The sequence below is a fragment of the Stigmatopora argus genome, chromosome 16 (assembly GCF_051989625.1).
Source record: "Stigmatopora argus isolate UIUO_Sarg chromosome 16, RoL_Sarg_1.0, whole genome shotgun sequence".
NCBI lineage: Eukaryota > Metazoa > Chordata > Actinopteri > Syngnathiformes > Syngnathidae > Stigmatopora > Stigmatopora argus.
In genome coordinates, this window is record NC_135402.1 from 7384822 (window position 1) to 7412656 (window position 27835).

General features: G+C 35.8%; 1 protein-coding gene across 3 annotated transcripts; it reads left to right on the plus strand.

Annotated features, from left to right (window-relative positions):
• Positions 1 to 8394: 8394 nt before the first annotated feature.
• Positions 8395 to 26486, plus strand: gpsm1b (G protein signaling modulator 1b). 3 transcript variants are annotated; one of them, XM_077622850.1, is made up of 15 exons: positions 13002 to 13589; positions 15249 to 15470; positions 16049 to 16184; positions 16260 to 16402; positions 16719 to 16842; positions 17178 to 17293; positions 18142 to 18297; positions 18393 to 18501; positions 18585 to 18699; positions 18994 to 19064; positions 19502 to 19672; positions 22310 to 22457; positions 22909 to 23111; positions 23696 to 23885; positions 24339 to 26486. In XM_077622850.1, the coding sequence occupies exons 1-15, from the start codon at positions 13441 to 13443 to the stop codon at positions 24353 to 24355; spliced, it is 2070 nt and encodes a 689-aa protein (XP_077478976.1). In that variant the 5' UTR covers positions 13002 to 13440; the 3' UTR covers positions 24356 to 26486. The 3 variants fall into 3 exon arrangements, with proteins under 3 accessions (XP_077478977.1, XP_077478978.1, XP_077478976.1); XM_077622851.1 differs by lacking the exon at positions 13002 to 13589 and adding an exon at positions 8395 to 8563 and having other exon boundaries at positions 23696 to 26486; XM_077622852.1 differs by lacking the exon at positions 13002 to 13589 and adding an exon at positions 8646 to 8763 and having other exon boundaries at positions 23696 to 26486.
• Positions 26487 to 27835: the final 1349 nt, after the last annotated feature.

A 27835-nucleotide genomic window follows, 5' to 3' on the forward strand; every position in this document is an offset into this window, starting at 1 on the left:
GGCGCTTGGCGGAGTGGTGTCATCTTGGGCCCTTTTGTTTTTGGTTTTTTTTTTGAGAATATTTTTATTATATAGGTCAGAAGTACAGTTGTGTGCACAAGCTCTGTGGCGATAATGAGCATTTGGAGTGGTCATTTTACAGAAATGTATTATGACCCCAAAAATAAAAAATGTGATAACTACTATGTACCAATGTGATGTAAAAATGTGAAAATTAGCATGTAAAAACATTATAACTAGCTTAAGAATTAAAATCTAACAAACGGTACAATTAGCAGGTAAAATGTGACAATTAGCAGGTAAAATGTGACAATTACCAGGAAAATGTAAAATATTAGTATGGACAACATAACTACCATGGAAATACCATGTCAAAATGTAATAGGTAGCATGCCAATGTCTTCGCTATTGTGTAAAAATATGAGAATTACCATAACAAGTGCTACATTTATCATGTAAATTGTGCAAATTATTATGCAAAATTGTGATCATTATCATGGAAAAACATAAAAAATATTTTGGAAAAATGTGCTTGGCTTCCATGTAACAATGTGTAGAGTAAAGGGTATCATGTAGAAACATAATAATTAGCCTGTAAACATGTAATAACTATCATGTAAAAACTCCTAAAACTGATATGTGAAAATTTTTCATAATTGTTACATTTTTTTCTTGAAAAATATGACATTTTACGAGAATGTTATGTTTTAACTTGGTATTTTAATGTAAAACCTGATAACTATCAAGTAAAAAAGTGTTTGTTTTTTGTTTGGCACCAATAATTCCATATGATTTGGATATAGAAAAAGCTAGTAAAAGGAGGTGTAGACTTAAAAAACATAATTAGCAAAAATTCAAATTTAAAATCAATCTATTTCAGTTCCAGTTCCAACTTTTGAAGGAAAACCTGCTAGTGCAATGTATTGCCCAAAACTCAAAATCTAAAGCAAGAAGAACTTACTAAGTTAGCAGAACCTACATTTTATTACCGACATCGATGGCGATTAGACGTCAATCTTTCGCCTTTGTAAAATTGGGTCTGTGAACGTCTGCGTTTTTTTTCGATACAGTTCGTGCCGTGGTTATTGGCTAACACGACACTACTTTTGAGCCAATGTTTGGAGTCTTATCGCCCGCCATCTTGAGTCAACAGCTGGTCCCCCGTGTGTCGAAGGGTGCACTCGAGGCTAAAAAGACTGCCACCTCTGCACGCCGTCACCCCCTCTGAATATTGAGATGCTAATGGCGAACAACACGAGGGACAAAAGGCGCGCGATGACCACTGGAGGGCTGCACAAAGGCTCTTCAGTTGGCTTTGACACTTTTACTAGGCAACATGTGTCCCTGCTTTCACGCTCGCACAATGAAAGGCCAAACAACTGCGGCGTCCCATTTAGTGCCAGGAAAGTCCGAAGCCCTTGTCTAGGGGTCCCCGGCTGCTCGCGTTGTGTTTGCCTGCCTTTTGACGGCAAGTGGGTAATATCAGCTTCGGACGACGCCCCCCAGAGAATCGGCATAAAGCCGCCGAGGTCAGAGTTCAAAGCTCTCAGGCAGTGCTGAAGCTTGACCTCACTTGTCATTACAGATGTTGCTGGCCTGTTGTGAGGTCTGCGTAGAAAGTGTGTGTGAGACCAAACTGGGGTTTATATTATTTCTGTTTATAGTTAGATGTAAGAGTTTTCATTTTGTTTGAGATTATTAACCTAATGTGCGGTCTTTAAAAAAAATGTATTGGATAGCCCTGAATGGTAAAATGGCATATATTAGACTTCAGTTTGTGTAGATATGTTTTCTACTTGTATAAACATGTTGATTTTCTGTCAGACCTCAAAGTTAAAATGGAATGGACGCCGTCAATGACAGCCAATGAGTTAACAAATTGTCACTGACCCTCATCCCCTCATATCCAATATGGTATATCCAATATTATAAGAATTATAGAATTAATTTAAAAAAATATTATAGGATTTGCACACACACTATAATAAGAATGACGTGAAAAAAAATCACCTTACTGTATTTGAATATGTTTGGCCAACAACTAATCAGTAGCCTTGGTAAACTTAAAATATATGTTACAAAATACCAAATAATATAATATAAAATTATAATACAAATAATAAATACTTCTCTCAAGTATCTCCACTAATATTAATTTATGGGTTTCCATCATAATGCTGCACTATTTTTTCATACTGCAATACTTGATAGGCATAAATATTTACTCTGAATTTTATTTGATCACGTATTCATTAATACATTAGGCCACTTTAGACTTTACTTATATGAATTGTAAATACATATTCTTATAAATTTTCAATATATCTATATTTTTTTATACTTATAACTGCACTATGCTGCTGCAACAGCTGAATATCCCCAAATGGGGATCAATAAACAATAATCTTAAATTGATTTATTGGAGAAAGACCTAAAAGACACCAATCTACTCTTATCATGAAAAATAATCAACATGTGTCACTTTTTTGGATTTAAGCGTTTGTATGGACTGCTGTTTTATTTATCAATTTAACTTCAAATACTGTACCCGAGTCAATAATCTTGTGACGGCGTTTTTAATTCACAAGCATCAGCTGGCATGAAATGCCGCCTGACCTCTTATTTGCCTTTAAGTTGTCTTTCCCTTTGTCTTGCTTGAGTAGCAGTGGGGGGAGTGAGCGGGTAATGGGCGGGTGTCTTCCTACGCCCCTCCACCCTGCGTCTGGAGGCTCCTCCTGGGTTAGAGGCCCTGGCTCCTCCAAGAAAAGTGGGTCATGAGTCTGAGACTGAAGGATTAGGAGTCCAGGCGTGTGCCAGGCCACCTCTTACTTAGCCATACTGTTCAGATGCACCCACCCCTTCATTTTAAAGAAAAAAGGGGGTGGTGCGCCGTGAGCTCGACTCCAACTCCTCACGACGCCAAAGGGTGTCAAAAGCCCAAAAGCGAGGAACATAAACATTAAAAAGGGAAGGCTATACGTAGCTATGGATGATGACACTTAATAGCACCGAGAAATGAAAAATGTTAGCTTTTAAAGGGCTCTTGACCGGCCCTTGGGAGATTCATTGACACTAAAATGATGAATCAATAAATAAATTACTCATAATAGAGATGATTTTCATTCATGCAGTGGCATTATTAAAGTCGTAAAAAGCATTCATTGACAGACAATTTCTCAGTTTTATTTCGTTTTAAAGTAGCATTGTGATTCATGGTATGCACCGACACAATAAGAACATTTTGTAGCGACTGTGTAAAATACTTTTACAATAAGCAATAGAAATACTGTATATCTGCTCATTTTTTTTTAGGGAGATTGAATGAATATTTGTAACATGATTTTAAAAGCCGCTTCATAACAGTTCTATGAAATTTTCCTATCTGAAACCCAAGACCAAATATCCCCAAAAAAGACTTTTTGGAGTCAAGACCAAGACCTTTAAGATGTTTTTCTACTTATGAGCGAATCAAATGTAAATAATTAGACTTAAAAGCTATCTAATTGAAATATGATTTCCCCTTTTGAATAATTCTCAATGCATACTGTTAAGTTTCTGGAATTGTCTCAACTTTCTCTCATTTAAATATATCAACATTTTCAGAGTCATAAATGCATCTGACCCTGATCATCAGGCAAATACAACTCCACCAGACAAATGTCAAAATACCCCAATTTTCAAAGATACCATCCATCGCCATATTTCGTAGATATCTTTCCTGTAAAGTGACCATTGTTCAATGGTATGATGATACACTTGTTAAAAATGGCACGCGCCAGCATTAATCATGCAAAGAGCCTGCCTTTGTTTGCTAAATAAGGAAGCCATTTCCTAATTAAAACAGCAAATTAAGCTGAGATGAGCCACTAACACAAACAAAATCAAAAGAACAGCATCTCCATTATTGTGTCTCATCCCTTGAAAACATACTGACCGACTTCACGGCACGAGCCACCTCCAAATAGGTCATATCATCATCTTATTATTATCATATTTTTTATTAACCACTGTCCCCCTCCTCCTTGTTGTCAAAAACATCACACACACACACACACACACACTCACACACACATCCGCCACAATACACGACGCTCTTACTTCTCTGTATGTCTTAATCCCTGGCAGACTTTAAGTGTCTGGCATCGCAGCAAAATCCCAAACTGAAGAGGAGCATGTTTGAGACCTAATCCCCTTACTCATAGACTCCACTTGCCCCCAATTCACCTCTGCAAAAGTAGGTCAAGAACAAGAAGCCACAACACATATGGATAGATGACATATAAACTCATATGCAGTAAACTAAAGGCAGAGCCATGGGCGGTTCTATTCGGGAGGCATGGGGTGGTAAATGCCACCTTAAAAGACAGGCTCTGGTCAATTTGAGATTTACGAGGGTGAAATTTGTAACAATGAATCTATGTAGATCAACATATGATTCATTAAGCACAATTAAACCTATAAATTGATCAGAGTAAAGACGATTTTGACATGCTGTTCTGTTAATTAAAATAAATCAAACAATGTGTCATCAACAAAATTGTCATACATACCAAATCTGATTGATATTTTCTATTGCTTTGGGTAAATTTGAGGTAAGTGTGTTGAATGTGTTCATAATTCAATTAATCAAGATCCAGAGGCCGAGTGTTAGCATGTTGGCCTCAAAGTTCTGAGATCCAGGGTTCAATCCCAGGGGTTTTTGTTCCTGTTTGAAGTTTGCATGTTCTCCCCGGGCTTACGTGAGTTTTCCCAGGGTAATGCGGTTTCCTACTACATCCCAAAAACATGTATTCTAGGTTGGTTTAACACTCTAAATTGCCCCTAGGTATGAGTGTAAGCATGAATGGTTGTTCGTGTCCTTGTGCCCTGCCATTGGCTGGCCACCAATTAAGGGTGATCCCGCCTGGTTGCCAGAGTTGGCTGGGATAGGCTCCAGCACCCCCCATGACCCAAAAAGCGGTACTGAAAATGAATGGAAAAAATAGAAATTTGATACCTAGTGTCCACTAACATTATATTGTGGCCCACATGACCCAAAATGTGATATATAAATTTATATATATATATATATATATATATATATATATATATATATATATATATATATATATATATATATATATATATATATTTTTTTTTTTTTTTTTTATTTATTTCTCTTTGACTTGAATAATCATTCATGAAGTTCTTGTATATTATTATTCTTAATTTTCTTTTATGTTAAAATAACATTTAGAATAATTTTAACAAAAACTCTGACAACCCCTGACAATTGTCGGGCATAATCCCATTAAATGATTGAAATGACAGTGAAATAAATACACAACATCTTTACACAAACACTATGAACATTCTTAAATTAAAATGAAACATTAACCTTAAACTAGAATACATTAATGTTATTGAAAATATTTGCGTAAAGCAGGCCTGGTTGAGTCAATAAAATCCCCAGGTCACTCAAACGCTCCACCCTTCAACTCCCCCTCACTTTCATTCGAGCAATGGTGCAAAAGATTACATTTGACTTTCACATTATGCAAAATATTTTGTCATGCCCATACCCGCTCCCCCTGTTATCAATTAATTTTATTGAATGTAAGCTTTAGCTTTTAAAGAAAAAAAGAGAGCAGTCTGCCCTTCCTCATGTCCATCATACTAATAAAGAGTCCTTATGTCCTGATGGGACAATGACTTAATAGGTCGACTTGTTGTTCACAGCAGTGTAACTCAAGTTCCGCCATTATCTCGCAATTTCACGAATATTCAATTATGAAATTTCTGTCTTTACGTAATTTCTAGCGTTGGGTAGTGATAATAAAAAAATGTATACATTTTATTTTATTTTATCAGAAACTAAGAACATACATAATTTAAAGTAACAATGGTAAAATGGAGAACAACAGGCTAAACAAGCTTCTGTTAAAATGGCAAATTTTCAGATAAAGCCTAAAAAACATAAGAGGCTGTCAGTGTCACAGGAATAAAAAAAAATAAACAAACATATCAGTCACACTTGATGATTAATCTCAGGCACAGTCAAACTATGACAAAAAGTGCAACTTATTATCCGGATAATACGGGACATACATAAGAAAGTACAAAATGCCAGCGGTTCGAAATACTTTTTTAAATTTTATTTTGTTAAATAACATATCTATAGACATTTAGTCTATGTCAACAAATGGGAAGGGGTCATGAGTTAACATGCTAATGACACAAGTTGCATTTTGTGTTCCTGTATGATGAATAAAATTGAAATATTATATTCATCTGCATTTATTTTACATCCATTCACAATTGTGCTCACCAAGATCATGCTAGTATGTTTAAGACTATATTGCTATTTGCCCCCAAACCCTCTTTAAAGTAAAAGTTATAGTTATTTTGTTCTATAATATTACCCAATGATATTGAACTAAACTGAAGATTAATATCATTCATTATACTTCATGCTATGGCTGATTTATTCACTTCAAAAACTAATATAATGCAAAAAAAATACCACATTTTCAAGATAACCAAAAGTATTCCATGCTTGTATACCATTGTATTTATTCATATTTGGTCATAATGAAAAACGGTGTCATATTTTATAGTTATGCACACACGTGCACACATGCACACACGCACACGTGCACACACACACACACACACACACACACACACACACAAACACACACACACACACACACACACACACAAGGAGGCAGATGGTTTTGTTTTTGCCAAACAGTGAGAGGCAAGTTTAAGTTGCTCAGTTTAAATCTAAAATCAGCTTATACCTCCAATCTCATTTTGCTTTTGTTGCTCCTCGCTTCGCTCCGTAATGAGCTGGTGCCACTGGTCCACGGCCGATAGAGGATTATTACCATCATGACAAAAATATGAAAATGAAGAGACTTGAAGAAGCGTATTACTCACGTGAGCAATTCATTAAAAATTAAGAGGCTTCAACTGAAAATAATAACCCATAACCTTGAAGGGATGTTTGTGAGCTGGGATTATTTAGTTGATGTATAACCATTCAATAATGAATTTAACAAAAAAGGAGGTGGGCAACATGCGGCACGTGGGCCTTATATTGTACTTAGAAATAACTATGTTGTACATCAAGGGGTGCCAAACTCATTTTTTGTCACAAGCCACGTCGTAGTTTCAATTTCATTCGGAGGGCCGTTATGTCTTCCAAATAGGCTGCCAAAATTAATCGATTAATGAATTGACAACTTTGTGCTGATCGATAGATCATTTTTGGAGAATAAAATGATTACAAATCTGGTTTTTGAGCCTCTTAATACCAAATATTCTCTTGTAGTGGATTTTTACATTTATTTACAGTTTTTTTAATTGGGAAAGAGAGCTAATATTAAATCCAAATTATGTTTTAACCTTTTCTGTTTTGTTTAAAAAGGAAAAAAGGAAATATTGCATGTTTGAATATCTGTTTATTAACAATGAAAATAAAAAGGGAAAGAGGAAGCAGTTTATATATAATAATTAGATTTTTTTTTTAATCGGACTAAAAGAACTTGATCAAAAGCCCTAAATATTCAATTTGTTATAGATCTAAAACAGATTTTAAAACATGCTTTTTGAACAAAAAAAGAGAAAAAAAATACAATTTGGGGATTAAAAAAATTGAAATTATTGATTTAAAAGGGGAAAACCAGAAAATATTCCCTATACTTCTATAACTAGTCTGCATTTAAATTACAATCCATGTTTTGGGATTGTGAGAGTAGAAAATCATGAAAGGAAGGACAGATTTGAACCCCAAAACTTTGGACTGCTTAGTGGAGATAATCACCAAAAACCCCCTTCAAACCTGAAGCCCCAAAGAATTTTTGTACAGGCTTGGTTTTGAAACTAGGTCGAGAGTACCACCAATACAATGCTGACCTCTAGAAGGATTTTAGCGGTATTGCAGTCAAAGACAAAAATATATATTTTCACCTACTATACAGAGGATAAAATAGAACATAATAAAGTAACGGTAAGAACTTTAAACAAACAAGTCAAAAGCGAAACAAAGATGTTTGTGCTTTGTCCTTTTGCTGACGTTTGTTTTGCTGTTTCAACACAATTTTCGATTGCATAATTTTTTTGAGCAAATCAAGCCAGACTCTGGCACCATGTTCTCATATCTAATATATTTGTATATTATCCAACCGTTCAAATACACATTTTAAAGGCTATGTATACCAATCGTGAGATTAAGTGATAAAATATTAGAAAAACATGAAGCCTACATAGTAGTAGTACTCGTAAATTCACGCGTTTGACATCTAGCATTGTGACGTCACTTTATGGGCGTGGCCACGTGTCGCTGTCGATTTTTTCCACACAGTTGCTGCCATTACTGTGGGCAAAGTGGGGGGAAAGAGGGTAAAAAAGAGCCATACGGCGAGGGTTAAAGCAGGAGGGGGCTACCCGAAAAGTTAATTCGCTGTGAGGGGGGCTCTTTTTAGAGGAGGCGGGGGAAGCAGGTACGAGGTGGCGAGATGGATCAGTCACTGGCAAATGGTATGGAGCAGGGGCTGGCTAGCAAGCGGCTACATTCAAGGTAAGTGCTTAATATTATAAGATATAAGATGTCAAAACTCTCCAAACACTAGAAAATGGCAGATCGAAGCCTTTAGGGGTGTCCAGGGCATGCGGTGGTTGCTGACTCAACCGGACTCGCGAGTACGATTGGCACCCAGAGCCTCAAGAACCCTAGCTCGGCTTGTGTACGGACTGAATGGAGCCCATGTTCACTGCGAGGTGGGAGACGCAGTTTTTGACAATAAAAGATCATTTCATGAGCGTGACATATTTGCACATTGAAATGTACTCAATGAACACAAGTGGGTTTATGTAATCCTCATTTCCAGTCAGCTGTCAATACCAGGGTCAGCAGACTACATCTCCTGTCGGACTGCATGCGCCAGTATACTACTCATCTTGTGAGCTGTGAATGGTTTAGGGTTAGGGTTAGGGGTAGGGGTAGGGTTTGCGATAGGGTTAGGGTTAGGTGATATCAAAAGGTGTTCCGAAGAGACTAAGAAATACCCAAAAGGTGTTCCGAAGAACAATCAGTGCACGGGTAACACGTCATATCTCTTTAAATGTTTTTCTTTCTTTGAATTGATTGGGTTAGGGTTTGCGACAGGGTTAGGGTTTGCGACAGGGTTAGGGTTTGCGACAGGGTTAGGGTTTGCGACAGGGTTAGGGTTTGCGACAGGGTTAGGGTTTGCGACAGGGTTAGGGTTAGTGGTAGGGTTAGGGTTTGTGATAGGGCAAGGGTGTCAGACCCGGGTTGCTTCGCGGGCCACATTAATGTCACCTCGATTTCATCTGGGCCGGACCATTTTAGATATAATATTTAGATTTTTTTTTTAATAAATTGATAAAAAGAACTGGATGAAAAGTCCTGAATATTCCGTTTTTTATAGATCTAAAAAAAATGTTTATTTGAGCTTTTTTCTTAGTAAGGGGAAATCTGTTTTAATCATTATGTTCCATATTAAAGTGGAAAATAGAAAATATTTTTATATATTTTTAGATTTTACAAAATGAAACACAAAGAAAAACATGGATGAAAAATTGCAATTATTGATTTTAAAAAGGGGAAAATCAGGAAATCTAATATAGATCTATAATCTTCATTTTAATTTGATCCTAAAACAGAAAGTCGGCACTCATGAGTTACTTTCCCGGCCGCCACTTTGACACCTGTGGGTTAGGGTTTGGGATAGGGATAGGGTTAGGGTTTGGGATGGGGTTTGGGATGGGGTTAGGGTTTGGGATGGGGTTAGGGTTTGGGATAGGGTTAGGGTTAGGGTTTGGGATAGGGATAGGGATAGGGTTTGGGATAGGGTTAGGGTTCGGGATAGGGTTAGCGTTAGGGTTTGGGATAGTGTTAGCGTTAGGGTTTGGAATAGGGTTAGGGTTTGGATAGGGTTTGGCATTAATTATTATTATTTTATTTTTTTAAGTTCATAAAAATGTGAAAAGCCACACTAAAAAAAGGTTATAACAGGGGCCATGACTGGTCGACATTAACCGCGATATTAATTCCTACCTGTGCTCTTCAGGTCATCAGATTTTATTCAGGCTGTATTCCTATTTTATATATATATATATATATATATATATATATATATATATATATATATATATATATATATATATATATATATATATATATATATATATATATATATATATATATATATATATATATATATATATATATATATATATATATATATATATATATATATATATATATATATATATATATATATATATATATATATATATATATATATATATATATATATATATATATATATATATATATATATATATATATATATATATATATATATATATATATATATATATATATATATATATATATATATATATATATATATATATATATATATATATATATATATATATATATATATATATATATATATATATATATATATATATATATATATATATATATATATATATATATATATATATATATATATATATATATATATATATATATATATATATATATATATATATATATATATATATATATATATATATATATATATATATATATATATATATATATATATATATATATATATATATATATATATATATATATATATATATATATATATATATATATATATATATATATATATATATATATATATATATATATATATATATATATATATATATATATATATATATATATATATATATATATATATATATATATATATATATATATATATATATATATATATATATATATATATATATATATATATATATATATATATATATATATATATATATATATATATATATATATATATATATATATATATATATATATATATATATATATATATATATATATATATATATATATATATATATATATATATATATATATATATATATATATATATATATATATATATATATATATATATATATATATATATATATATATATATATATATATATATATATATATATATATATATATATATATATATATATATATATATATATATATATATATATATATATATATATATATATATATATATATATATATATATATATATATATATATATATATATATATATATATATATATATATATATATATATATATATATATATATATATATATATATATATATATATATATATATATATATATATATATATATATATATATATATATATATATATATATATATATATATATATATATATATATATATATATATATATATATATATATATATATATATATATATATATATATATATATATATATATATATATATATATATATATATATATATATATATATATATATATATATATATATATATATATATATATATATATATATATATATATATATATATATATATATTTATTTATTTATTTATATTTGCTTGGCATAAATTTAGTCACCAATGTCAAAAATGATTTTTACCAAAATACTCCAAATATCAAGAATGATAACACACACCAATTCTTTTACAGTGATTTTTTTTCTAAATATCGAGGTAAACATTTCTTTTCTAATGACAGTTAATTTTAAGTCCCTGAACCACTCAACAGACTCCACAGGGAATGTTTAAAGCTGTGCATTGACATTTTCAAGATAGGCAGGCATGGTTGACACTTAAAGGTTAAATATGTTACATATCTGATTGTTAAGGCTTCTCAACTGTTTTTCTTCCCCAAACATGACCTTCCAATGCAATGTTTCCTTAGTTTTGCTCTTTGTCGCAATCCGAATCGACTTGCAAGGAGAAAATTTGATTTTCCATGAGACAAAAAGAAAAATATACTTTTAAGTGCCTACCTCAAGATGGGAAGGGGGAAAATATTCCGACTTACTTTTCCAGACGACTGGCCACTGCAGTCTACAATTACAGCTACCTTACTACTACTACTGTAGTCAATTGAGCAGTATGAATAAAGTTAAATGAAACCTGATTAAGACACATTAAAGTGCATTTAATTGCTTGCCATTAGTTGTGCTACTGTAGCATGCCAAGCATGTATCTACTGTGATTGCTACTACAAACCTCATGTCGGCCACAGGCTACTGGAGGAATGAAAGTTTTCCCCAACCTGACCAATTTCAATAATAATAGTGGGGTGTCTTTCACAGAACTTTCTTTCGTAAACCACAAGGATGTCAAGAATGTGACTATGTAGAGTGGAACTGAAACTATTGTTTTTCTTGCGGGCTTGCTTTTCTTCCCCTCATTATTTATTTTCTTAGGTTTCTTTCTGTCCATTTGATTCCCTTCGAGTCATTTGCTGTCTGTTGAGGTGGTTTTAGAATCCAAATTCAGAGGGATTTACAAGAACCAGGTCATTTGAGAAATTGAACTTATATTCAGTTGAATATTCATATATATTTTCTGATTTTTTTGAATATACAATACCACCAGTTGGATGGATTTCTTGCTTTCTCTGGCCCTGTTAGGTCTCATGCTAAGTCTTGCTCAGGAAACATACTAAAAACATTTAGCCCTTTGCGCATGCAATGTCCCAGAAGCTACTTTGAAGTACTTTTGAGTATTTTTTCCCAGCGGTAAGTGTACACATCTGAATGATTGCTGCCAGCCCTCCTAGTCTTAGTGGATTGACGGTCTATCACCAACAATGGAGGCCAATGAGTTAACACTTAAAAATAAATAAATAAAACCCAATATTGTTTGCCCGATCTTCTAAAAAAAAATATGTAATTGGGCTTGTTTTCTGATAATGTGACAGATCGGTGTCATCCACACTTTTCTTTTAAAATTTTAGAATTTATATTTATGTTTGTTTATAGACACTGTATTGACAGTTCAAAACCTTTGGACAACTCTACGTTGGAAATCTAATGACCTAAAAAGCTTCAGGCTGATTCAGCGTATAGTTGGATTAGCCTCGGCCACTTACTGTGATGCCTACATTCTATTGAGAAGATGAAGCTCTGTCTTTGTTGGCGAGGAGTCGTATTCAAAATTCTTTTGCCTTTAATCAAAGCTTCTCTTGTGTTTTTTTTCCCCAATACGTGAGCTGTGTGAAATTGGAACTGGCTGAGAAGGATTGAAAGAATATCATGGATGGATAGGAGAATGAAAACGTCTTCAGTGGACTTTTAAGTCTAACTGATTTTGCCTAGTGACAAATCTGGAATGGTTCTGTTTTGGAATTCTGTAAACAGTCTTTTTTTTCCAAGTACCTGTGAAGCAGATGTGATTATTTGGGTTTGAGATTCTACTTGGAATTCTGTCATTTTCTTTTTATTCTACTGCAATTACCCTGATGGACCCAAAGGGAGGTTCCTCTGTCAGTCACATTGCCCGCATGCCTGCCTTATAATTGTACTACTTTTAACGCTTTATCTTGATGGCTTCGGAGTCATGTCCTCTCACCGGGGCAGAGCAGGCAGTGTGCAGGCTGGTGCACCGTGGCCCTAGACCTCAGGCCGTGCTCAAACCTTTACACTTGGAGTTACAGGTATTTGTGGACAAGACACTTTGCAAGAAGAAACAAAGGTACTTCAATCAAACAATATAAGTACGCTCAATCTTTCCTAAAGAAAGAAGTGAGTCAATGCAAGGAAGGCACAATACAAGTATCAAGAGAAATAATTGATTTCTAAATGGGGGGAGAGGGTCTTTTTTTTCCAAAAACCTTTACTTTTTCTATTTTTAAAAGAAAGTTTCAAGGTACTACAAATACAAAAAGTTGGTTCTTCCACAAAGCTTCTAGTCTCAATCTAGGGCAAATTCTGATATTTAGTTCTAAATGTCACAAGTAAATATTTGTCATTTTATTGTTTAATGGAAATAAGCCACTACTAAGGCATGCCTGTTTGACCCAAATGTATGACTGTTAAGTTTTTAATATTGATAATTAAAATGTTTATTTTTACGCATTATATATCCAATGTTATTTTTTTTGTTATTAACATACCAAAAAATAGCGATGATAAATGTACACTTAACAGAATTGATCATTAAAATGTTTCTTTTTACATATTATATATCCAATTTTATTTACATTTAACATACAAATAACATTTAGCAATGATAAATGTACACTTAAAATAATTCTCTATTTCATAAACTAGCACTATAAAGGGATTTCCAGCAAATTCACCAACAGCAGGTTTTTAGGCAATATTGCTCAGTTAGTTAGTGACCTAAAACTATATATTTTTTTTTTACACATGATCTTATGTGCAATGAAAATGTATGATTAGGAAAAAACTGAACATTTTTGAACAAGCAGTATTACACACAATTACACCTAAATTTGTCTGCCTTGACTTTCCACCTGTCATGTTAAAAAAATCAGTAAAATCCATGATTTAGCCATCAAGTGAAGTGATATGATTACAGGGAATTGACCCCGACCCATCATCCCTCCACTAAATCTGCTTTACTGAATCACATATGGCTTTGTCTTTTCTCTATAGGCAGCATATGTACATTAGATTAAATTGGGTGATAATCCTTGATCAACATTCTTTCTCGGAATTTGGAATATCCCAAACATACGTTGCTCTTTCATTCATCTTGGTTTACGAATCTCGCCATACTTTTTTGTTGTTGATGCTTTGGTACGACTGTACTGCATTACATTTCACACACTTGTCATTGAATCGTAACCTCTGTTTACAAAGAAGTGCTTGTCAGAGAACACAAAGACGTTTTGTGCATTAACTCAACCAGTGCACGTCTTCCAGTGGTTGCCAGGGAAACCAAGTAGTATTTTGTTTGAGAAGTCTCCTGTTGAAAGGCATTTTCATGGTTTCAAGTTTTACGACGTAACGTAGGAAATACGTCCGTGGGCGGTGGTCAAGGTTATGACGTACACGTACCGGAAACCCCTCATTTACCCTCCTTTCCCTACAATATATTTTTGCTTATTACTGCATTATTTTGTTTTGAAATAGACTTCAGGGAAAACAGGTGTATTTACCCTAAGTTATTTAGCACCTCAAATACCACCAGTAAACCTCCTCGAATGACTCCCCTTACCCCCCACCACCACTTTAATCCATGCGTTTTAAATTATCTTGGTGCCCATGAGTGTAGGAGTGAAAAATGTAGTTACTCAAAGAAAGCAGTTTTTGTTGTAGATATAATGGCAATTGTGTAGGAGTTGGACTTAAAATACTAAGAAATACCCAAATTCTCATTATCCAGGATGGAGGCGTCCTGCTTGGAGCTAGCCTTGGAAGGGGAGCGCCTGTGCAAGGCGGGAGACTTCAAAGGTGGGACGACGTTCTTCGAGGCGGCTGTGCAGGTTGGCACGGAGGACCTGAAGACCCTCAGTGCTATTTACAGCCAGCTAGGCAATGCCTACTTCTATCTGAAAGAGTATGGAAAAGCTCTGGAGTACCACAAACACGATCTTACTCTGGCCAGGTGAGAAACATGTTTGAATTCGGGAACCTTCAGTGATTCTAGTCGTTCGATTGTTGTTCCTTATAAATGTTTAAGAAATGATTAGGCTGACTTGGAGGGGGGCCGACTGAACGTTTGCTTTCTTTCGCCTCTTCCAGTCGACATTGAAAGTTTTAGTGTCATTCGTCCTTTCCAATCAAAATGGATTGGACGTCTACTGCCCTAAATGACTGCACTAAGTGCTCTTCTTTAATGCACAAAATATAATTCAAAAAGTAAGGAGACTTTCATTTTGGCAACAACTATAATCGAGGATACGTATGAGAAATTAGCAACCAGCTGTGACTGCAGGTGGTATTTTGGCAGCAGGGGAGTGATTAAAGACCCCCTAGGGTAGGATTTACCTCGTTACATTGTAGACCTGGCAGGTCCATGGAGAGCTGGTCCCAATGAAGCTGCTCATTAAAAGGCACTTTGCTTCCTTGTCTAATTAAATAAAGTCTAAGCGCCGCACTTTACTATTTAAACCAAGGCCATTTAATTCAATAGGAAATTGCTGTATTAACGCAAGCTCCGAAACACCATTTTTTTTCCATTAGGACAATCGGAGATCGAATTGGTGAGGGAAAAGCCAGCGGTAACCTTGGCAACACGCTCAAGGTACTCTGCCGCTTCGATGAGGCCACGGTCTGCTGCCAGAGACATTTGGATATCTCTCAAGAGCAAGGCGACAAGGTCCGAAAAGCTTCTCTAGACGTCATAAACTGCCTGTGTGCGTGTTATTTTTTTTTTTACTGTATTTTCTTTTAGGTGGGTGAGGCCCGGGCGCTATACAACATTGGGAACGTGTTCCACGCTAAAGGAAAGCAGCAGTTGTGGGGCTGCACACAAGAGCCCGGAGACCTTCCACCCGACGTTAGGGATACATTACAAAGGGCTACAAGCTTTTACGAGTATGTATCTTTTGTGAATCAGTTTGTAGAATTATTAAATTTTCTGTATGTTTATAAAATGAAATGAGGTAATTGAATTCATTCATTCATACGTTGGGAACTTAATTTGCAGCTAGATTATTGAGGTCAAAGGGCCGAGGTCACAGAGGACTAAAAGGGAGTTTTGCGATAAAGGTCACAAATGTGCCAATGCTTTGGATTTGGCTGCTAAGGCAGAATTCCTTCTCTCTTTAGTACTTCTCTTCTCTTAGTAGTAAAATGCTTCAGGATCTCCATGATAGATTATGCGGTGTTAAATTTTGGTTCGTCTCTTCAGGATGAATTTGTGTTTGGTCAAAGAACTTGGCGATCGCGCTGCCCAGGGGAGAGCGTACGGCAACCTGGGCAACACGCACTACCTTTTGGGAAACTTTGTTGAAGCCATCAAGTTTCACAGGCAGGTCAGTAAGTAGACCGGTTTGCTTTGAACTTTGAAATCATGACTCCGGCCGCCCAGTGTCCAAGTGTCCTTTGGACAGAGACAAATCCATAAATTGCTTCCAGAGGAAGCAACAAGTTTGTAATGGAAGATTATTTTAGCATTTTTTGTTCAAATGGATTGTTTATCTACTCATGAAAAAATAATTTAAATAGTTTTGAAGACAAATCCACATGCCATTTTTTTAATTCATGCAGTACTGAGTTGAAAATTCTAGTAGTCTAAAAACAGGATCTTCTTAAAAATGCAATTGACAAAATGTATTCTCTTAAGGTAATTCTTGTGTTCAATTAACAGAGATTATCCATAGCCAAGGAGTTTGGTGACAAAGCGGCAGAGAGAAGAGCCTACAGCAATTTGGGCAACGCTCTGATATTCCTGGGTCAGTTCAACACTGCTACTGACTACTACAGGTGAGGCCAAAGCATGACCTCTGCTGGTGTTCTGAGGAAGTAAAATATGCAGAATGATGTTGTGCAGTCACCTTTTTTGTGCCACTGTTCAGTCTCCCACACAGCAGAATTTTGACAGACTGCCTATGAAACAAGTGCTTACAAATATAACACAATTATGCTGAATGTATTTTTTGTCTTAAGTAGAATCTGCCCACCAACACATCCACTTTTTAAGGAGACAATAAGAACAACACGCATTTAACTCTTCAGCTGACATTGACGACGCTAAATATTCAAACCTTTTTGACTGAAGGAGCGAATGAACTACCCTGAAACTTGAGTCAATTGTCAATAAGATGATGATAAATGTTGAACAACAGTAATGTAAATGAATTGCAAAACCTCCGTCTTAAATATGCTTTTCTCTACCCTATTTGTGCTATGAGCCCCCATATACAAAATATAGAGAAAAAAATTCTTACAGGAAAACAAAAATGGAATAACTGGTTCCTAGATTTCAGCCTGACAAAAAATCAATATTTATAATGTATTAAAAAACTTAATTCATTTCTAACATTTATTTATAGCCTGCTTTCACTTCAATGACCGAATCCTATTTTGGGATACATCATTTGCAGACACGACATATTAAATTAGTATATGATTGTGATATTTATGTCCAGTCTGTTGTCTCTGCTGAGCTCAGAAATTGCTTATTTTAAAACAATAGAGTAGTCTTTTTAGATTAAACAATTCAACAATAACAATCTCATGTCAATAAACTAATGCATATATAAAATTGTGCGAACTTGCACTGATACTATTGTTGAAAACTTCTGATTTACGGGAAAATCTTTTTCATTCAGGAAAACGCTGCACCTGTCGCGACAGCTAAGGGACCAAGTGATGGAGGCGCAGGCCTGTTACAGTCTTGGAAACACCTACACACTCTTACAGCAGTATGACAGAGCCATAGAGTATCATCTTAAGCACCTGTATATCGCTCAGGATCTCACAGACAGGTATGGACGTAATTTATACTTTCCATTACGTTCAAACGGACGAGTGTGGACGTTTTGAAGAAAGTATTGTTGGAACTGTGCACGTGTCGCATCAGGGTTGGCGAAGGTCGAGCCTGTTGGAGCCTGGGAAATGCCTATGTGTCCTTAGCCAATCACAAACAAGCACTTCACTATGCTCGGAAACATCTGGAGATCTCCAAAGAAGTGAGCGGTTTTCCATGAAAATGAAAATGTTTTCATTTAATTCATGATTTTTTTACATCTATTTCTGCTTTTGCCTTTGACAGATTGGGGACCGTAATGGCGAGCTGACGGCCAAGATGAATGTGGAGCAGTTGATGGAAGCTTTGGGTGTCAACGACGGTGACCTTTCACCTTCAAGTTCAGAGTTTGAGATGCAAGGTGGTTCATATAAAGCACATAGATTAGAAGGCAATAAATAGAGTAAATCCAATTCCATTTGGCCTTCAAACATAAAATTTAGAAAGTTGACTAATTGTTTGTATATGTATTGGGTCTCTAAACAGTGGTAAATAAGATTTGGGTCAAAATTGTTATAGGCTGTAGGCTGAATGTCCATTTTCTTTGCAGCCTTCGTGCCATCAAACAGACTCTTAATTATGAGCAAAAAGGGTCATCAGATTCTTGCACTGCTCTACTTCTTGGCTAATTATATGTCCAATACACTTTCTTTAGGAGCGAGGCCCAAATTCGCTAAGAGAAACAGCATGGACAGCGTGGAGCTGTGGAAGTTGTCTTCTTATAAGGTGATACTTGTGTACGGCATCCGAAGTCCTTATCTGGAAACTAGTTGTTTACAGTTCTCAGTTTTGGCTTACTTAACTGCGTACTTCATCACACCCATCCAACACACTCACACAATACTCTCTTAAATTTGACAAACACTATTTGAGTGACTAATAAAAGGTCAACAAAGATGATCAACAATTCTATAAGAATGAATTGGGCTGTAAGGCCTTGAAACACATTCAGTGCTATTGGCGACGATAGACATCCAATTATGCAGTGTCGAATTATTCTTCCGCTGTGAATTTATATTAGGTGGTCACTAGTGACGCCCAATCCATTTGAATATAGAGGGTAAACAGCAAATGAACATCGGTTACGTCCCTTCCAGTTCAAATGGATTGCATGGTTTTTGCATTCAATGGCAACCGATGACTTATTGATTATCTTTCCATAGGACGGAGAGGGTCACGAGGTGGAAAACATCCCAAGGCGGTTCAAGAATGAGACGCCACAAATGGGAAAAGGCAAAGGCTATCCCGACAGCCAGTCTTCAGACGAAAGGCCCTGGTTGGATTCTCCCGTGGACACAGATGACATCAGTCTGCAAGTTCCGCCTCTGGTGCCCGTGAGTACATATTCGATTTCCTTTGTCAGGTGGCGGTCTAGTCTTCAAATATGCAAACAAGTCACCATGATTGCGATAAATGTCTAATCCGTTTGACCTGGGGAGCAAATGTTCATTGGCAGCTGCCCTCTCAGTTCAAATGTTTCAGAGGTTCACTTGTAATAAACTCTTTTAAAGAATCATTGTCGTCAATGGCACTGAAAGAGTTCATCAAGAACAATAATTAGCCTGGGTATTTCGAGGATTCCGTTAATTTCCCATGACCTTGATCTACATTATATAGTCGGTCACCAACAGTGAACAAGTTGATGTCCCTCATCTCATTTTCCTTGGTGCTAAATTCATGCATGATGGTAAGTCGAACAACATTTGGCTTTTTACGCAGACATTTTTTTTGTATTCTTTTATAGACATGTATTTGGTACTATATTTGCTCTTTGGTATATTTTGGTATGTATTTGGTATTATATTTACAGTGTCAAAAGGGATTTTTTAATGTTAATTTGCTGTCACTGGGATTGTTAAATATTTATATGGGTTGGCTGAGATAATAGCCATCTGAAAGAAACCATAAGTCCAATGTGGCCTGCGACAAAAATGAATTGGATACCCGAGACTTATTGGGGTTCAACGCATGGAAATACAGTAATACCTCGATTATTGCGGTTAATGTGGATCACACATGGCCGCGATAATCGAAAAAACGCGAAGTAGTGTCACCCCTATTTAAAAAAATAAATAAATACAATTTAAAAAAACTATTCAGTGCTGAGTCCTAGTAGCAAGCGGAAGATAGGGGACGTGGATTTTCAAATTTTTATGAACTTAAAAAAAAATCCCCAGAAAATAATCCATAATGGAGTGAAGTAGTGGAAGTTGAAGCCCGAAATGGCGTAGTATTACTGTATATCGCTATATCCAGATATTGTCACACTTCTAACGCAAACGCTTGGTTGACATTGCCGACTCTGGTCGGGCAAGTGTTGCCAACGCTGGCATGCAATCTACTCATAACTGAGCCCTTGCACCCGTTTTCCCTCCCCCATCGGCAGTCTGATAATGTGACCTTGATCACAGAAGCGCTTCCCACCCCCTCCCCACTGCCCACCCTGCCCATAATGACTTGTTTTCCCACAGTGAGTGAATGGCACAAAAACGGCCCGCGGAAGAGAGAGAGAGAGAGAGAAAGAGGAAGGGTGTGCATGAAAGCAGAGTTGGCTGCAATAGAAGGACACAATTGGGGAGGAGAGGGATGTAAGGTGGTTGGGGGGGACGTCAGGGGAGAGGAATGACAGAGGCCGAGTTGAGGAGAGTGCAGCAACTGGTGAGTGGTTTCATTCAACTTTTAATGAATATAGCATTTGCGCTCAGGCATGTTTTCACGTGTTTTTATTTGCTAGATTGGTTAAACATTAAAAACAAATAAAACTAAGTATGCCTCTGCTTAGCTACTGACCACGCCTTGTGGTGTAGAGACATCAACTTTTTGTTTTCAGCCATAACGCATTGCCTGCTATTGACGGTGATGTATTTCCAATCCATTTGAACTGGGAGAGATTCATTCATTTGTTGCCACCCTCCCAGTTCAAATGTATTGGATGTTTACTAGTGACACCTTCATTTAAGCTGTTTTATGTGGAGTAGTGGATATGTCATTGGCTGCCATTGATACTGTAGACATTCATTTTATTTTGATGTTTTACTATGATATTTATGTTCCTCCCAGTTTCAGTGAATTGGATGTGAATTTTTGTCAATGGCAGGCATTGATTTGTTAACAAGAATATTACAATCATAGTATTGCTATATTTATAGATATGTTGCACTGACATATTTTCATGGTCTGTGAGGAGGGGAAATGTTTTTGGCAGATTGGAAACATTGTTTTCCATGTTGAAATTAGCCTGTTTTTTCCTCTTCAGTAGTTGTATTATATGTTGAGTTCCTGAGCCATGTATTGATTATTTTTGCAATATTGTGAGATAATCGTTATTATGAGCTTTGTATCCAGGGGCACACCTATTAACTGGGATGCGACTTTATAAATACGAATATTTAAAACGCCCAAAATTCTGCCAATGGAACAAGAAAAAACTCTAAATAAGCTTTTATTGTTTTCTGCAATTCAGCTTTTAAAGGGATTTTTTGAGACAAATATTCTTGATAAGACTGATTCTTTTTCAGTCTAATTAAACCATATCTAATTTTGATTAGGGTCACACATTATTTTTATATAACTTAAATTTTCCATGTGATAGGAATGAAAAAATACTTCAAAGCCAAATCAATTCACTTTATTGTGGCGTATTTGCACCACAGGAACTTTACCCCGGAGCTTGGAACATTAGGAGGATCATGGGATTTTTTTTTGTCAAGGTTTAATTCTGAGGTCATTAGTCAGTGCCAAATAAGATTCTATTTGTTTTATTGGAACCTTTTTTTGCACCAGCATGTGCTTGCACCATTAGGTGATAAAAGGACACAGTCAGATTGCACTAATGGCCTCTTGTGATGCCATCAAATTACTTCCCCATATTCCTCATTATGCTTAATTATAATGGACATCCTGTTCAATTGTCTCATCGGCTGCTTATGTGTTCCCTCAAATGGCTGACCTCGCTGATGCACGTGCGTTAGAAACTTGGCCGTGACCCTTCCGATGAGGACTGCTTTTTCGACCTGCTCAGCAAGTTCCAAAGCAGCCGCATGGATGACCAGCGCTGCAACCTCGATGAAGCAAATGACACCAACGGCCAAGATGGCGCGTCTCTTAGTGACATGCTCGGTGAGTAGTGAGCATCGAAAAGTCACCCAATGCCAATACTGTACTTTAAATCTTTAAAAAAAATGACTTGATCTAACACGCTCAATTCTGTGTACCATTGATGGCACTAGAGTTCTGTTTAATAGAATGAACTTGGAGGTTGGCAGCGATTGAAGGAATGTAAAATGTGTCAATGTAAACAAACCTTTTGAAAATCTGTTGGTGCATTCAACCAAAGAGTGAACCATAATTCCCCAGGCTGAAGTGTATATTACACTTTGAGATGACAATTCATCTTTGCGTACGTCAATGAATGTGCTGAGGTAACAATCAGCACCACAACAAATGCTGAAGTGGCACGATTTGAGTCAGAAAACACATGCAAAATAATTAATCTCCCTCTTTTTTATACAAAAAAACATGCTACGGATTACTTTAAAACTGACATGTCCCCCTCCTCTCTTTTCCAAAGATCCCGCCATGACTACGTCCCCCCAGACTGAGGAGTTGTTTGACCTTATAGCCAGCTCTCAGAGTCGCCGCCTGGACGACCAGCGCGTCAACGTGGGAAACCTTCCCGGTCTCAGGATCACACAGAACAACCTGGGTCACCTAGTGGGAGAAGGAGAGCAGGAGCCTACGGACGACTTCTTCAACATGCTCATCAAGTGCCAGGTAATGGCAAGAAAGCAGATTTTAAAATTAAAACCGGTCCGGTTTGAGAACATTTCTTGGGGGAAAGGTCTGAAAGATGTCAAACTTTGTGTTGTCTACTTCAGTCTCTTAGTACAAAGTTTTTTATCTTCAAGATGTCTGTAAATTGTGTTGCCCCCCCACAGCTGCATTGCCTGTAAAACAAAAAGCCTTGCAAAAAGGAAAACAAACACATTTTTAGAGTTGGAGTTTGTGCTCCAAGCAATGTTGTACTATTATTATTTTTTGCATGGGATCTACCCATGAGGGAATAAAAAAAAAAACTAAAATCAAGACATTTATTACTCCAGCTGCAACATTATACACACTTAAGGGTAAATCACACATTAACTAACTTGCTTATTATCACAAATACTTATTAACATAGAACGCACAACAAAATCTCTTGTCATTGTCAATAAATCTTAAGAGTCACAAACCTCTAACAATATTTGCACCTCTGTAAATTTGATTCAGTCGTACTCTTTTAATCAAATATTTTGAAGCCAAATAGTTATGTGCAATTATGTATTTAGATTTGTTAAATTATTTTTTTGTGACTGCAGTCCTCCCGTATCGACGACCAGCGGTGTTCCCCACCCGAAGCGGGCCCCCATGCCCCCACGGTGCCCGACGAGGACTTTTTCAGTTTAATTCAGCGGGTGCAGGCCAAGCGCATGGACGAGCAGCGAGTCCACCTGTCCAATGACGAGGAGGACAGCCCAGAAGAGGACTCCCCCGATCTCGAGCCACCGGGTGGGTTCCCTAGCTAAGGACCCGTCTGTCTCCATCTCATGAAATGATATCAAACAAGCATCGACGGGCCGCTTGCAAGCAAAAGTATCCACGGGCAACAGGTGGTGCCATTTTACTAATAATATATTGTGGGAAAAAGTCGCATTTTTTGCACGATCATGGGATTTCTAAATATTTGACTGCTATTGCTTTTCACTCTTTCAATGCCATTGACGATGATAGACATCCAATCATTTTGGTTTTGAAAACTATATTAAAACTCTTTAATTGAGTTTATTACCAGTAGACGTCCAATCCATCTGAACTAGAAGGATGGACATTCGTTAGTTTGCTGCCTACCCTCCCAAGTTCAAATGTTTCGGACGTCTATCACCGTCAATGGCAGCCAGTGAGTCAACATAACGTGAACTCAGATGTGATGCCTTAATCAGCATTTTTGTGTTTGTTTCCCAGACTCAAGATTGTACTAGTAGAAGCACACCAACTGTTTGGGATTCATTTGAATTGTCGACCTCTATGATTTTGCACTGAAATCGAGAAGATGATTTTTAGGGAAATAGGTACACATCATATCAATTACTTGCTACTTTTTGTGTGTGTGAATGTGTGTATGTTACACCGATACTATTTTTATCTCCCGATACCTTTTCCAACAGCCAGTTGTGTGATCGCGGCCAAGCCAATACAGTACAGTACCGAGTTTTTGAAAAATATATCCATACTTTTTAAAAATCTTAAATTACTGCATACCCGAACGTAAAGTAATTGCTATCATGGCCAGACACTGCTGAACTAATTATCTACCATTGATTTGTGCTTGATGTCCAATCCATTTTAAGTAGGAGCATTGACACTTTAATGTATTGGACATCTACAAGTGCTAAACTTATTTAAAATTTAAAATTACAGCAGAAAAATGTTTGGACACCATACCATCTTATTTATTTTCTTACTGCGGCATGCATAGCTGGTGGGCATCATGGGTAAGGCAAAACGTACTTAAAGCGCAGAATTGCCACGTTATTTCTTAGTCCTTGCCAAGACAGACATTTTAGTTCTGTATCTGTATTGATAGTATCGGTGTGACAAGTTTTTTATGTTTATTTTTTTCCAGTTTTTAATATTTGGCGGATAAGTACTTAGCACATCAGCCTCACTGAGGTTTGGGATTTAAATCTTTCCGCTGAATTTTCTGTGAAGTTTTTGTGGGAGCTTCCTCCCACATTCCAAAATCATGCACGTCAGGTCCATTGAAACCTCCAAATCGTGCCAATCATTTTAGCTATTTGAACCCCTATGATCTATTGACTTTAGTTAAAAAACATATGTACTAATATATACACGCCAAATCTGGTTTCAATGAATTTCAGTCAAGGGTATGCTTATTATTCAACTTTAAGCATTCGTACAAGACTGGTGTGTCACTGATGTTCAGTGACAAGATTAGTATAGTTAATACTTTGCAGTGATGACTTTTTCAGGCACATGCTTGATAAAATGCATCAAACTTTGAGCAAATATTTGTCGTACAGTACAGTATTATGGAAAATGTTATCCAGGCAATTATTAACACAAATGATATGCTGCGCCCATGTGGTCAAAATCCCCAATTACCTTAATGAGATTATTCTTGCCTCAACCAACTGCTCATACACAGTATAGAAGACAGTGTTGTACTATACAGTAATACTGCAGTGAACTTGAAATTACCCCCTCCTGAAAGTTTTTTTTTTAATACATTAAGAAGGGCTGTAAGAATTTTACTGAGGAAACTACTTGCATTTACAGTTGTAGTCAGTAAAAGATGTTTTTAATCCTTTATAGGGCAAATGACTAGTTTTGGTAATTTGAAAAAATAAGTAATCCAATGAAAATCTGCTGTTTTGGTTCATTTAGGCTACAATATAAATATTTTATTTGAAAGAGTGGCCTACAAAATATTTTCCGCATATGTGGACACAAGGTCCACGTAAATAAATATTAGGAAAAGAAAACAAAATTACAGTTCACAGAAATTTAAACCAGTGTTATACTCGTATGCATTTTTATTAATTATTTTTTTAAACTTTGTTGAAGGATTTAAAATAGAATAAACATTAAATCAAAGCAAATATAATCTAGTTAAGACCTCCAATAACACTCAAGTCAATTTGAATATAACATTGTATTTTACTCCAATAACGGTAAAACAATTAACGTCCAATTCATTTAAACCGGGACTACTGGCTATGAATACTTATGTTTAAGGGCGTTTTGCCCCCTCCCGCTAAAAACGGATTGGATGTCTACCATCAATGGCAGGCAACGAATGTCCTATAAAGGATTAAACAGTGGCAGTTCAATGGTACGAACATGTACTTTAATGTATGCAAAGGGGGTGCGTGCCTAATTTTTGTACCTCAATATATGACTCTGAAGACAGAAAAAAAATAGCATTGGGAGCTGCAGTTTCTGTGATTTTACTTGCGTACGCTTCTATTTGTGACTGCCATAATTTGTATATGTACAGTATATAATTATATTTTATATTTATGTTCCAATTGGGGGGTTGCAAGTAAGTTGGCTATGATTTTAATAAAATGTTTGAGGTATGTGCTCTGATGACCTTTTTTTAACAGTGTTTTCTATGGAAAAAAAGACTAACCCTAAACACAACTAGCTTCTTTGTTCACTTCATACAAATATTTTATTTCAATCATTCTGCCTAAATGCTTTTGTCTCAATATTTATTAGCATAAAAAATACTTGACACCATTCTATTGTACTAGACGTGGGTTATAACACCCCTCGTAGTCCAGTTTTGTATTTTTTTTAAAGAGATTACAGCTGTGGTAGTAGAATCTAAAACAAATGTCAGTTTTTCTTTTTAAATCGATACTGGGGCAAATGGGATATATACCAACTTGATATTAATACTAAAAAAATACTCAATACCATTTTCGATACTATATAAAGAACCTAAAGTTTAATTTTAATCAACTTAGTATTTATTCCTAGTGGTCTTTATTTTTTGACAATTCAAATTTTACGAATGGCCCTAAAATCAACTTTGCAATTAAATATCATATCCGGATGGAACATTTTCAGTATCAATCCTTTTCCCCAACCCTGCACTATATGCCTGTTGTATCGTTTAAACTAAGTATGAAAAACTACAACAGGCCACGTGACGTATGTATCTGGTGTAAGATTTATCACTCATTTTGATATTGATATTGGAATACATTTCACTTAGCCACAATAATGTCAACTGATTTTTGGGCATTCCCAGGTTACTTCCTGTTGGTTTAGGGGAATTTTAAGATTCCTTACTAACTCATTAAAGGCACTATTTTGATGACAGTTTGGCAAATGAACAAATGTGATTGTAGATAGGAACTAGAGCAGAAGTGGGCAAACCGGTCCTGGAGGATCCAACACAAACCATTTAACCAATGAGATTTCTGCAGAAAACATAAGGCATCATCCACTGTTTAAAATACCAGATTGGTGGAAAGATTTCCACTTATAGGTTGGAACAAAAACCTGCACCCACTGCCTTTATGAAATAGCTTGCCCACCCCTGAACTAAAGCAAAGTGCAGTACTGCACGCACTTGATCACACAACTCATTAACGTATGGTTTTGGAATAGAATTTAATTCTATACGTACAGTATGAATGAGCTACAAAATTCCCACCAGGCAGAACAACGCTGCAGGCCGCACATTTGACACCCCTGACCTCTTTTCTTTGATAGTAGTGTCAAAAAATGTTAACTATTCCTGGGTCCACCTAATTTTAATGCTTCATGAACAGCAACAGGGTTTTACAAATTTATGCCACGGTATTTCTAATAACTGCCATGTATCCATTGCTATCATTTCTAAATGAAGTGACATAATCCGCTCCATTCTGCCCTCCCCTCTGTAATTTCACCCCATCCCTATATCTGCACCCTCCCCTCCTCAG

Coding starts and splice junctions, on each gene's coding strand:
- gpsm1b (XM_077622850.1), top strand. CDS start 13,441: ATGGCTTCGGAGTCATGTCCTCTCACCGGGGCAGAGCAGGCAGTGTGC. Junction 15,471..16,048: donor CACGATCTTACTCTGGCCAG/GTGAGAAACATG, acceptor TTTTTCCATTAG/GACAATCGGAGATCGAATTG. Junction 17,294..18,141: donor ACTGCTACTGACTACTACAG/GTGAGGCCAAAG, acceptor TTTTTCATTCAG/GAAAACGCTGCACCTGTCGC.